The sequence below is a fragment of the Melopsittacus undulatus genome, chromosome 2, assembly GCF_012275295.1.
Source record: "Melopsittacus undulatus isolate bMelUnd1 chromosome 2, bMelUnd1.mat.Z, whole genome shotgun sequence".
Taxonomy (NCBI): Eukaryota; Metazoa; Chordata; class Aves; order Psittaciformes; family Psittaculidae; genus Melopsittacus; species Melopsittacus undulatus.
The window spans coordinates 53,862,329-53,874,697 of NC_047528.1; the positions used below are offsets into that span (position 1 = coordinate 53,862,329).

Here is a 12,369-nt window from a genome sequence, read left to right on the forward strand (position 1 = left end):
GCCAGAGAATGATTGACAGGATGTGTTAGCCACACTGCCAAAAAAGGTGCCAAATTACTAATATACAACTTGGTACCATCTCTAGGTTTCCAATACATGCAGGGTCCCCAGTCAGCTGAGAGGCACAGCTTTCCATAACCTCTTCCCCATCAATCATGTGCAAAGACAAGGAAAAAAAAGCCAAAACCACAGCATATTGTGAATAAATGAAAAATCAGTTCCACACATATATAAGGTGCACTGAGGATTCAGTGCTCATTACTAGCACAGAGATCAAAGTTAAAGTTAGTACTTTTTCCAGTAGCTTAGTCCTTCCAAACTCTAAGAGAAATGACTCCTGCATTGCAATTTTTTTATATTTTATTTTTTCATTATTACAAGATCAAGCAATCAGGGACCACATCCAGCAAGCCCACTGGCATAAGACCATAAGATTTTCTTAGCTGAGTGTAAAAAGAGAGTTTTAAAAAAACCCTGTCTCCTCCCTGTTCACTAGAATTTCCACAAAAGGACTTTGATCTTTGCCACACATGTGCCATATTTCTATTCTGCATCTTTAGAGCTTCAGCTTCCAGCCACTGCTACTCTTTTGTCTGCATTATTAAAGGGCCCACTACTATGAAATCTGTGTTCCCCACATACATAATTACAGAATGTGATAAAAAAAATTAAATTGTTTCATCTTCTTCTTCATATTAAAATATAAACCCACGGAGTTTGATGTCTCATGACATGGAATGATTTCCAGTCCTTTAATCATTTTCATGGCTCTTCCGAGCCCCCTCAATTTTTCCTAATGTTGTCCATGCAGCATGGATTCAAAACTGTATGCAGTATTCTAATACACTTACATACAGAGTTCATATAATGCCCCTACTCCAATTTTGTATCTCCTTGGTTTTGTATCAAAGCAAATACAAATGAAAAGTAATTAGGGAAATTCAGTAACTAGGGAAACTGTAGTTCAGGGCTATCCTTCTTTAGTTACTGTACTTAAATGATTTATCTTCCTCAATAAGGTCCAGCCCTGTGCAATTACAATCTTTTGAACATAGTAACCATAACATTTGATGGCTCTCATAAGACATGTGCCAAGAGAACTATTGTGAATATATAAAAACAACGTGTAGAGTATAAGACTGTCAGAATTAATTAGTCAAGATGGTCAAGAACTTCTAAGATATAAATCATTGGAGCTCATTATTCACTACTTACACATTCGGTGTGCACTGGATGTACAGCAAACAGCAAAGCAGCTAGAAGAGATGTCTTTGGAGCCAGGTTTAGCCTTCTTCCTTTATTACTGAATTGCAGTCCACCCAATAATATCGAGAATACATCAACCATCAACACTGAGATAGTACAATGCAGTATTATATTGATGACATGAAAACCAACTGGGTAGAAGCCTCCAGCAAAAAGGTAATTAATTCTATACAGAAACAAGAACATTAAGGCTAGGAATTACATCAGTGGTTAGAGATACACAAACAGAAAACTTAAACAAGCCCATAGCAAGATTGTATTAAATAGCACAACTCCCCTTTCCCCCAACAAAAAAAAAAAAAGCTGAAAAACCCCATCAAATCCCAGCATGCATGTTATTACCACTGAGCCAATACAGTCAGCTAGAAACAATGTCCTGATGTTTACTCAAAGGTATTCATATGGGATACCATATTCAGCATATTATCTCTCCAAAGACATACGTTAGTGCTATTATGTTAATCATACCTATGGTTACTTAGAAATTACTTTTGGTCAGCAACGTAACTTCAATGCTGCAATGCAGGAGTGTCCTTGTGGAAAAACCCTAAATCTACTGGGGGGGATACCATTGCGCTTAAGAGAAACTATGTCCAAAACTAACTGGATGAAATTATTTTAATTAAATCCACACAAAGAGGAAATTAATATGCAACTGAGACTACGATTTCCACTGACATTCTAGCTGAAAAATGTCCTAGCATTTGGACTGGCAATGTGGAAACCATCTGGGTACAATCAGTATACATCCAGAAAGCAGTCAGCTAGCACATCTTCATAACTGATTTGTGAGACTGGTTACAGAGAGATTTAATGAGTATTAGAACCAGAAGGAAGTGTAAGTGAAAGTTCAGTCACAAAACCCTGTTCAAGATTAGAATTCTGATAAAATGAAGAGGGAGAAGAAAAAGGAGAAACATCTTGTTATTTTCCATACACTTTTATCAGTAGGTGAGATACACAGAAACTTAGTGTGAATAGGGAATTTTATATAGTTCATTTAGTTAGTCTACATCTGGCTTATGTGAAATCTATTAAAAAACTCTAACCTATTATAAATGTCATGCACATAAACTGGAGCTTAGGGAAATTAAGAAAACCAGTTTCTTACTTGTGAAAATAGCATTTTATGGACCATCTTCACATGCTCATCTATGTTTTCAGATATAGTAATAACTGTATCCTACTTCACTCTTTAAACTAACCAAGACGTTACTAGAGATGCAATATACCAGAGAGACCTTGAAAATAAAGGAAAGCATGTGCTGTGTAATGCACTGAAAGCTTTAATAGGTTTAAGACTCTGACACTTTCTATTCAGTTGCATATTTTCCTTCATGACAATGTGAAGAAAGCCCAACAGAGAGTGAAACCCACAGTGCTAATATACTTAAAATGCTTGATACTGCATTCAAGAGTGAAAGTTTTTGCTTGAATATGAGGACTAAGAGTGTGAGTGCTTCTGCAGTCACCCAGTCCCTGGCCTAGACTGGACACATCTGCAGAACCAGTGCCAGGTCCCCATCCACAACACTTAGTTGCATAGGGAAAATAAAGAACCTTAAGATGAGTCCTCAAAGATTCTCTGCATTACTGTGCCCAGTTTCCACATGGTTTACTGCTTGCTCAAATCCTTGTGCAAAAAACATGAGCTAAGCATCTATGCAACTAATCCTCATAAACATGTAATTATTTGAGAAAACCAGCAAGTTATATACACAGGCAGACATCTTCCCCACTAGGATTCTCAGACACAAACACAAAGTATCAGGGAGGGAAATGGTGGGAAGACTATTTTGTGACCAAGTGGCAAAAGGCCACAGCAGAATTATGCTATTTGTAAGAAAGCCCCATTTAACAGGTCACCAGAAGGCAGAAAACAGAAACTACAATAGAAGTATAAGTGGCAGCATGGCTAAGTGAAGGGAACATACACCTCTTAGGCTTCTGATGATGTGACCTACGTATTGAACCATACTGCCCCTAGTACCAGGCTATATAAGAGCATAAGATGCAACCTCTGAAAGCTCCACTGAAATACAGAATGCCAAAATAATGTATACTTTGGAGAAAAAAAATTGAGTATTAAAACTCAAATTGAGATTAATTAACAAACAGGAAAACCATATCCAGGAAAGGTAAGCAATAACCCCTCAGATACTTTGTCATTCTCCTTTTCTGCTGCCTCCTGCCTATCAACAATTGAGTGAATATATGTTAAAAAAAATCAGACTGTGAGCAAAAAAGACAAATCTCACCTGAAAGTTAGGACAGTTAGCGGTCGGTATGACTTATGACTGGTATTGCTGCTGAGCTTGCTACCCCAAAAATCATGATGCCACAGGTCACCAAGTGGGGTTTCTGCCCTGAGGTCCTAAAAGGAAACATCACAAATTACCGTATTTTAAACAATTCTGTTTTATTCAAAGCAATTAAAACACAAACAAGTTCTAACTAATACAAGCTCATGCTAACATGGACACAGGAGGTGCTTTCTTGGCTCACTACTGATAGGTCACATCTTGGATGCCTGTCATCATAAAGATCAAGATGCTTGGATTCTGTAAGTAGGCATATACATACTCATATCAGCTGATAATCTGGTTAACAGCTGAGATAAAAAACACACACCAAAAAAACCTACCTTATAGTTTTCTGAAAAGCCTTTGATGTTAGGCCTAGGTTATCTTGCGAAGGAGGCCAACTACAAACCGCTGCAAATACCTATGTTTCTACCAGTGTCAGTAGCACAAGTACTAGTGAAAGCAAGGAGACCAAAGACAGAAAACAACAGTTCTTTTTGAAGCCTCACTTGGCACAGGACCCTATTCAACTGTTGGGGTTTTTTTTCCCTCTCTTAAATTCTTAGCACATGAAACCAAGAATCAGAGTGTCTACTGTTTTAAAAGATTAACAGCAGAAGATAGAAAAGTAATGAATTATTTTAAGTTGGGGTGGGGTAGGGAACTATTAAAAAAAAACCAAAACACTGCAAAAGGAAATCTCTACTCTTTCATTCTATCTTAAAGACATGATGATAATGAAAATATCCAAATAACCTAGACTACTGAATGGAAAATATACACTTTGGAGAGGAAAAAAGAAGACCTTGGCAACATCTGCTTCTGTTTTCTGAGAGGACAAGCTAAGAAGCACCAACTAACATAGTCATCTTCTACTTGCCCCTCTTATCATCCTTCCCTGTGGCAATTAAATACAATTTGAGCTATAGTAAATGTGCGGGTGTCCTGGGTTCAGCAGTAACAGTCATTTCTCCTCCATCTTGGTAGCTGGTGCAGTGCTGTGTTTTGACTTTTTGGCTTGGGAGACAGTGCATGTGAGGGTGTGTGATGGACCAGTGCAACTTGCCTGTAACAGCTGGGACCTTCCACATGCCCCAGACATGAAAATGTGGGTCAGGTGTCCTGTCTCTGCTTCCTCCCAGACTCCCCTCCTCCCTGGCAGAGCATGAGACTCACAAAGTCCTTGGCCAGCGTAAACATTTGAGCAGTAACTACAAACATAGGTGCTATCAGCACCATTCCCAGGCTGAAAAGTCAAAACATAGCACTGCACCAGCTACCAAGAAGGAGAAAAAATGGCTGCTACTGCTGAACCCAGGACAGCAGGTTAAATACACTCAAGACAGGACCTAAGAACAAAATTGTACTAGGAAATTAACAGCTTTCATATGACTGTTGGTATTACACCTTCAATCAACCACGAGATACTCCAAACCCCACCCACCTTCTCCTCTGAAATTCTTCATGAGACCAAAGCAGATTCTCTTCATCAGGGACTGTAGTAATAGGACAAGGGCAATGTGTTAAAACTTAAACAGGGGAGATTTAGGTTAGCCTATAAGGAAGAAGTCCTTTACTGTGAGGGTGGTAAGGCACTGGAACAGACTGCCCAAAGAAGTGATGAATGGTCCACCTCTGGCAGTGCTCAAGGCCAGGTTGGACAGAGCCTTGGGCGACATGGCCTAGGGTGAGGCATCCCTGCCCATGGCAGGGGTCTTGTAACTAGATGATCTTAAAATCCTTTCCAACCCTAACCATTCTATGAATAAGTCAATACAAACACAAGCAGACAAACCAGGCTGCTAAACCCATGAAAGATTTTACAAGGTCTGGTGTGCAATGTCTTATTCCTCCTACGTCTCCATCTATTTACAAGATTCCCACATTACAATACTCCTGGATCACTAACCCCAGCTCTTCTCAAATGCTGCTACCATCTCACTTGCTTCTATAGTATTCTGAGCACCTCTTGCAGTCTCCAGTACCTTCCGTCTCATCCTTAGCTAGCTTTTCTGGCCTGCCAACAAGACAAGAGAGAACACATACAACTGCTAGTACAGCCAAATGTCTGGGCCATGATGACTGGCTGCTGCTAAACTGAACTTAAAATAACTCCTTTTTTCATGCTTCTCTCAACACATTCTGACTTTCATCCATACAAAAATAAAAAAATCCCAAGAAGAGATTTATTTCTATCACTTATAGAATCATCTAGGTTGGAAATATCTTTAAGATCATCAGTTTCAACCACTACCCGAAGACTGCCAACTTGATCAAATCTGGACAGCATTGGAAAACTGGATTAAAAAATAGGAGGGAGAAGTAGGCTAAAAATCCTACCACATTGTCAATTGAAGTAAAACATTCACTAATAGGTTACTAATCAATACACAGAAAAGAGAGCAGAGCTAACATCGTAGTCATATACTGCAGCTGTTAATTAAGGCATTCTCAGGGAAAACCTTAAGAAAGACTCACAGAGGATCCTATTTGAGCTTAAGAATCATCAAGGTGCAAAATTCCTTTACTGTCTCATAGATGTTTCTACTGTGAAGCAATAGCTACAGATTTCTTTCTTCTCCTAGGCCTAATTTTGGCCTTAGACACCTAAATTCCTGTCTCACTCCTTACTGGTATTCATACATCCCAAAGGTCATAATTTGACTCTCAGAGCTGGAGTGCACTCAACCAGGAGTCCAATAAATCAATATAGTCTGCTTTTCCAAGGGCAAGTTGGGACAAGGTTGTACACCATCATGTACTGAAGTCTGTGTTCTGCAGGGGCTGACTGCCAGTGATCCTTGTGGCTTCAGACCTCAGTTTTTTCCAACCAACAACACAGCTCCTTACATACATTTGCCAAAGAAGAGGACTATGAAAAACATTTTTTTTCCTTTTTGTATTAAAATTTTTAAAAGTATGTCTTCTATGTCACAGATGGTCTTCAATAAAGAGACGTGAAATACACTGGTGACGTGAAAGGCTAGATTTCCCTTTCCGCTAGAATCAGCCTTCTTTTGTCTTCCATAGGAAGCATGCAGGAAAAATTGAATACACAGAATTTGTAGTGATTAGATTACACTTCCATATGACCTAAAAAATCTTCAGTCATGTATCTTGCTGTTGTATCCAACTTCTGTGAGAAAAAGCTTATTATGCTAGTTTTCCCATTTAGTAGACTTACCCTAAAACAGGAATGGCTTGCTCTAAGAGACATGGCAATTTAGAAATTACATATGATTTTCTCTTTAAGAACTGAATGCAGACAGCAAAGAATCTCTAAATATTTGATTAGCAGCAGCTTACACACAGTGAAGTTCAATACTTGAAGAAAGGTCAGGTTTTCTATATAAAGGCTTATAATGTGTCTGAAACTATTCCTAACCCAAATGTTTGCCTTGCCAAGCTAGCAAATAAATAATTACAAAAGTCACTGTTGTGTACCAGTTAAAATACTGCTTAAAATGACAAGAAAGCATCTGGAAAACAGCCTTGGACCCCAACATAAATCTAATAACAGAATGTTCCATAATGCAGTAGGCATGGGGTCAGTTAACTGTATTTTTCACTTAAAAAAACAAAACAACAAACCCACAACAAAAAAAGGCCAAACAAACAAAAACCCCACCAAACAAACTAAGCCAAACCAACAAAAAACAAAACAAAACCAAACCAAACCTGAAAGATTGGTGAGGTGGTGGGAGCTCGTAAATTAACAAAAAGGTCCCTGTGTGGTACCCAAGAAAATACTGGTATAGTAATTGTCAGTGGATCTACAAAATTACTTCACCTGCTGTCTCTCCTATTGAATAGGAAAAAAATAGGCTATACTTTTAATAAACTGTGCCTTTGCTAAATGCTTTTCCTCACCATTAAGCTGGTAAACTCACTGTCTCTGCATTTTTCTTGTGGGTTTTGCATTTTCATATATTCGTATGACCCCTGTGTTAAAATGATACTGTTACAAAAATCTCATTTAATTTCTAAGGAATAATAGAGGATTTTGATGTGAAAAACAGAATAAGCCTCCCAGTTTTTCAGACTAGGTATGAGTTAATCTATTTAAGCAGTTGGCTGAATTTCTCAGCATTGCCAACAGCTATAATCCTGGTGCAGGTTGTTTTGTTGCATAGATAAATTGAAACATTTTGAAAGCAAAGTTTGAAACTGCACTTGAAGAAAACAACCTGCATTATTTCAACATCAATGTTTTGTACATTCTTTCAGGAAATTAAAATTTTATAATTATGCCTAAAATAAAACTTTGCAGAACAAAACACCGCCAAAAGTTGTGTAATTTAAAACATAATGCTTCTTAAAAAAAAGATAAAAATAAAAAAGTGTCTATAGCATTCTCTCAGAAGCCTTGAGATTTATTTCTAATTTGGCAGAAGTATTTTCCCCCCCATACATTTATAACTCAAGGTATGATGACTTAAACAAGCATAATACAAATTTGTGATTCTGTGGGATTCTAAAAGGCACATTGTGGCAAGTTGCCTCTAAATCTTGTACAAGGAAAAAAAAGTGAATTGTAGTCTTCTAATGATATGAGCTTTCAGATTATCCTCCTTGTAAACTCATGGCTTCAGGAAAACAGAACCAACATATGAGGGTGACTCTTTTTACCTTGTGCTTCTTTTGCCAAGCATTTAACATTCCAGAACAGCATAAGAGCTACAACACCAAGACCCACTCATGAGCACTAACTGCTACATGTGATTCTAAGAAGTGTCTCAGCAATTGAAGACACTCAACTCCTCGCAATCAAAAAAAAATCTCAGCTAGAAGCCTGTTTCAAATGCACATTAATTTCAGGGATTGTTCATTGTATGCATGATCAGTTTTAAGACACACCACAAGAATATTCTGCCTCTATTTCAAAAAAATACTGTTGTCACAGGAACTTTTAAGGGGGGAAGGAGCAAAAGAAAAAAGATTTTTTCCACGCTCCTGTAACTTTTTAATGGTAGAAACCACAGCTGGAGAACCTCTTCACCCTACAATCACTTAGTGATGCATTACGTACCCTGTAACCAGAGTAAGTTTATTCACTGGGCTAATTCATCTGAGAAGATAATGAAAAAAAATCTCCTATTAACATCAACAGGTGTTAGAAAAGTCCACTCCATATGCACACTGACTTAGAAATGATCCTAAAATTAGTTCTATAGGCAGGCTTGATGCACAGGTACTCTGTGAATAAGTGTTACTAAACATCACATCCAGATTTACTGCAATCCTAGATAATGCCTTCTTAGGTAACAAGCAGACAAACTCCTTCCCCTTCAGAAGGTAACACTTGTTATGTAGAGCATCTCACTTGCACAAGAACAAAAGGGTGCACATTTAGAGGAGGGAGAGGAGGAAGCTGTTTAATTTGTTCACTCTTTTGTTTATGTACTAGAACCCAAGTTGTGTTATTCAAATAGCTTTAGGAATAACATTTTGTTAAGCATACTTATGCTTCTAGCTTTTTGTTAGGGCACTGCCGCACACCTTGTTTGGCAATCTTAAATAAAGCCTACTTAAAAAAACACAGACACAATAAAACAGAACAGAAAAATTAAGTTCAAAAAAAATATGGAATATCAGAAGAAAGTTCTTTACTAGTATCTACTGAGATCAACTGTTGTCATTACATCTTCCCCTAGGACCACTTATGTCAAAAGGCATGGGGCGGGGGGGGAAGAGAGACAAACCTTATTATTGATGATGGCTTCAGAATCATCAAAGACAAAATCTCCATCATAGCTGTTAGCAAAACAGAGGAAGGAAATTAATGCCACAACCATTTTAGCCCAGTATGAAGGAAGGATGAACCATGATACACCATGGTCCAGATTAGGTTCTGTTTGTGCCATTCTGTGAAATACTTGTTCCAAGTTGAGAGCTTCAGCATTATGTTGGTTGCAAATCTGAAAGAAATACATACAAATGCACAGTTATAGTTGCATTTCATTAAAAAATAAAAAAAAATGGAGAGTGGAGTTGGGAGAATGAAGTTTCATACCACCTTTTTTCCTCTCAGTGCATTTCATAATTACTGGAACATATTAAGCGTAATTTTTTACTTCAAATGTGGAAGAAAGGCACAGTTTCTCATGGTTGAGGCACAGAGATAAAATCAAGAAGTTCTTAGATTCTAAGCTAAAGCTTTGGTACAGTTAAATTCTAAAACCCTTTATTTCTGTTTCTTACTATTCTTTTCTAGTACAACAAACAGATATCATGGGCACTGTGGAGCATTATAAAGTCCTTAAGAGAATGATAAGCACTATAATTTCCTTTTGAGTGTGGAAAAACAAACATCATCAATTGTAAACAACTACAAAAAGAGCTCAACTCTCTTTTGTTAATCGAATTAAAGGTGATAGTCTTGCATATAGCCCATACAGGAAATTCATACAAACATCACAGGTAGCCATACACAGCAATTAATAGACTAGGCCCTAAATCCCAACAATGCAAACAATAAGACAACAAGATACATACATTAAGACCAAAGCAGTGTTCACTAGATCAGTCTGCATGCCACAAGTACAGTATAGGCTAAATTCCACTGCTGTTTTCATCGGCTTATGAGGTTGTTGAGGTAGATGACAAAGGCCATGCAACCCAACAGCACTGAGTGATATATCAGTGTGGCGGTACTAAGGCTGGAGGTTTACCCATGAGCTACCTTTACTTGGAAGGGTTCCTTTCAATGTTCCAAAGCCAGCCCTCTGCCTGGACAGCTATTCTGCCTCTGCTTCTCTGGTGCTCATTATTGCACAAGTATTGTGAGTGGTCTTATTAACAAGTGCTGCTATAAACGGCAAGGGGGAGAGATTACAAATGGAAAACTGCAGTAAAAGGAGGGCAGAATACAAACTGCCTACTTACAAGCCCCAATAATGATAGGGACATACAGTGGCCCTGCTTCATACTTCCTTATTTACTGGCTTTTAAAAATCAATAATTGCACCCTGAAAACACTGTATTTAATGTCTTCATACAATCTAGGAAAAAGCTCCAGCTGTCTGGCTTCTTGAACAGACCTGACCATCAGAGCTGCTAAAGCAATTGCTTTGTAGCTTTCTGTTTGCAACGCCGAGTTCCAGACTCCTCATATTCCCCATCTCTACATACACATGCACAGGGAGGACAGGCAGTACTCCTCATCACACCAATGCCCCTTCTCGCTTTGGGGACTATACAGGAGTGCTCCTCCCTTAAGATAAAGTCACTAACATGGAGCTGAGCAACCTGAGAGTGAATGGAGCTCCTCAGCCGAGTGAAGCAGACAAGCCGCTTCAAGAGCGAAAGCCTGTTTCAAAGTAACTCGCCCTTGTGCTCTTAGTTTGACGAAAACAAAGAATAAAAGCAAGGCTGCTAAGCAGAGGGAAGGGTATTGCATCGCTCGTAATAGCACAGACACACCACTGATGCCCACTACCCAAACAGAACAGTTAATCTACCCCAAAGTAATTTTGCCCTGAAAGTTTCTCCCATTACGCTTGCTCTATTTAGCTGATGTCCATATGCTGCCAGTCCTCTCCGCAGTCCAGACGAGGAGGCCGGTCCCTGGGGGGTCCCTTAGCACAGCAACGCGTTAACCGCCGAGGCACCCTGATTCCCCCCGAGGTACCGCGACCCCCCCGCCGCCACACACACCCTCCCCCTCCGACCGGCGGCACCAAGGGCTCTCTCGCTGCCGACGGGCTCACACGCGACTGCTTCACCGCCCCTCCAGAGAAAGGCGACCCCGAGTCGGCCTCACAGAGCGCATCCCGACGCCGAACCCCCGGGGCGGGAGGCGGGGAAGGAATGGGGGGCGGGAAGCACGGCTTCAATACCGCGCGTCCCGCCGGAGAGGCTCCCACCACAGGTCACAGCGGCCGTGGTGCGCGGAGTCCCGCAAACTTGAGGCCGTCCCGGGGAAGCAGCCAGCCCGGGAGGGCGGCAGGGGCGAGGGGCTGCGGAGCGGACGAGCTCCGCAGGGAGTTCGGCAGCGACCCTGCCCCAGACGCCGCTCGCCTTTTGTCTTGGCGGCGGCCCCGCATGGGGGTGTCCCGTGTGCCGTCTCGCTCCGGCCCTCAGTCGTTCCCCCCTCCCGCGCCGCCGGGCCAGTTCCAGCAACGCTCCGGTCAGCAAACGGAGCAAAGACAACCCCCCTGGGCAAGAGAGGACACAGCAGGACCGAGCCAGGTGCCCTGCACGGTGTTACCTGCAAAGAGAAGGAACCCGCGCCGCATCTGCTACCCGGGTGCAAAACTATCCCGCCCGGCAAGCCGGCCCCCGCCGAGCGGCCGCGGGGGAGGGGCCGCGGCGGCTTCGCCTCCGGGAAACATCCTCAGAGCCCCATTGGGTGTCTCGCCGTCCCACCCCTCCTTCTCCCCGCCCCTCCGGGGCAGCTCCGCGCTCCCATTGGCGGAGGCGGCGGTGACGCGTGACTAGGCCGGGCTGAGGAAGCGGAGTGGGGCGATCATTTGAGGTGGCCGCGGGGCCGGTGCTCGTTGTCCAGCTCTGAGCGCTCAGCTCTGCACGTCTCCGTCTTGCACAAAGGCGGGGGACAGGCTGTCTTCTCGGGGGGAGGCTTGCGGGCCCTGTCCGCTGCCTGTGCTGCGTTCTCAGCCGGCCGGCGCTGCTCCTGCCCTTGCGTGGTGGCCGTAGTCCCACGCACCTGGCTACCCGCGTAGCCGTTAGCAGCGGGTGAGCCGGGGCTGCGGGGGGCTTTTGTGGGGCGCTTGGTGGGGTGCCGACTGGCCTTGGGGAGCCTGGCATGTGCTTGAAGGCCGTGTTTCCGAGCCCCCCGCGC

The 12,369-nt window shown here is 41.8% G+C and overlaps 1 protein-coding gene across 2 annotated transcripts in view; it reads right to left on the reverse strand.

Annotated features, from left to right (window-relative positions):
- The window catches only part of TMTC4 (transmembrane O-mannosyltransferase targeting cadherins 4), a 55,210-nt gene extending 43,361 nt beyond the window's left edge, over window positions 1-11,849 (reverse strand). Inside the window, exons 1-4 of one of the 2 annotated variants that reach the window (XM_005145228.3) lie at window positions 11,779-11,849; window positions 9,272-9,487; window positions 3,525-3,640; window positions 1,216-1,432 (exon numbers count right to left, since the gene is read on the reverse strand). In XM_005145228.3, the coding sequence (XP_005145285.2) occupies window positions 1,216-1,432; window positions 3,525-3,640; window positions 9,272-9,433 (495 nt within the window). In that variant the 5' untranslated portion in view covers window positions 9,434-9,487; window positions 11,779-11,849. Of the gene's footprint in view, window positions 1-1,215; window positions 1,433-3,524; window positions 3,641-9,271; window positions 9,503-11,778 lie in introns of those variants that run through there. The other variant, XM_031045572.2, reaches the window with a different exon arrangement.
- Window positions 11,850-12,369: the final 520 nt, after the last annotated feature.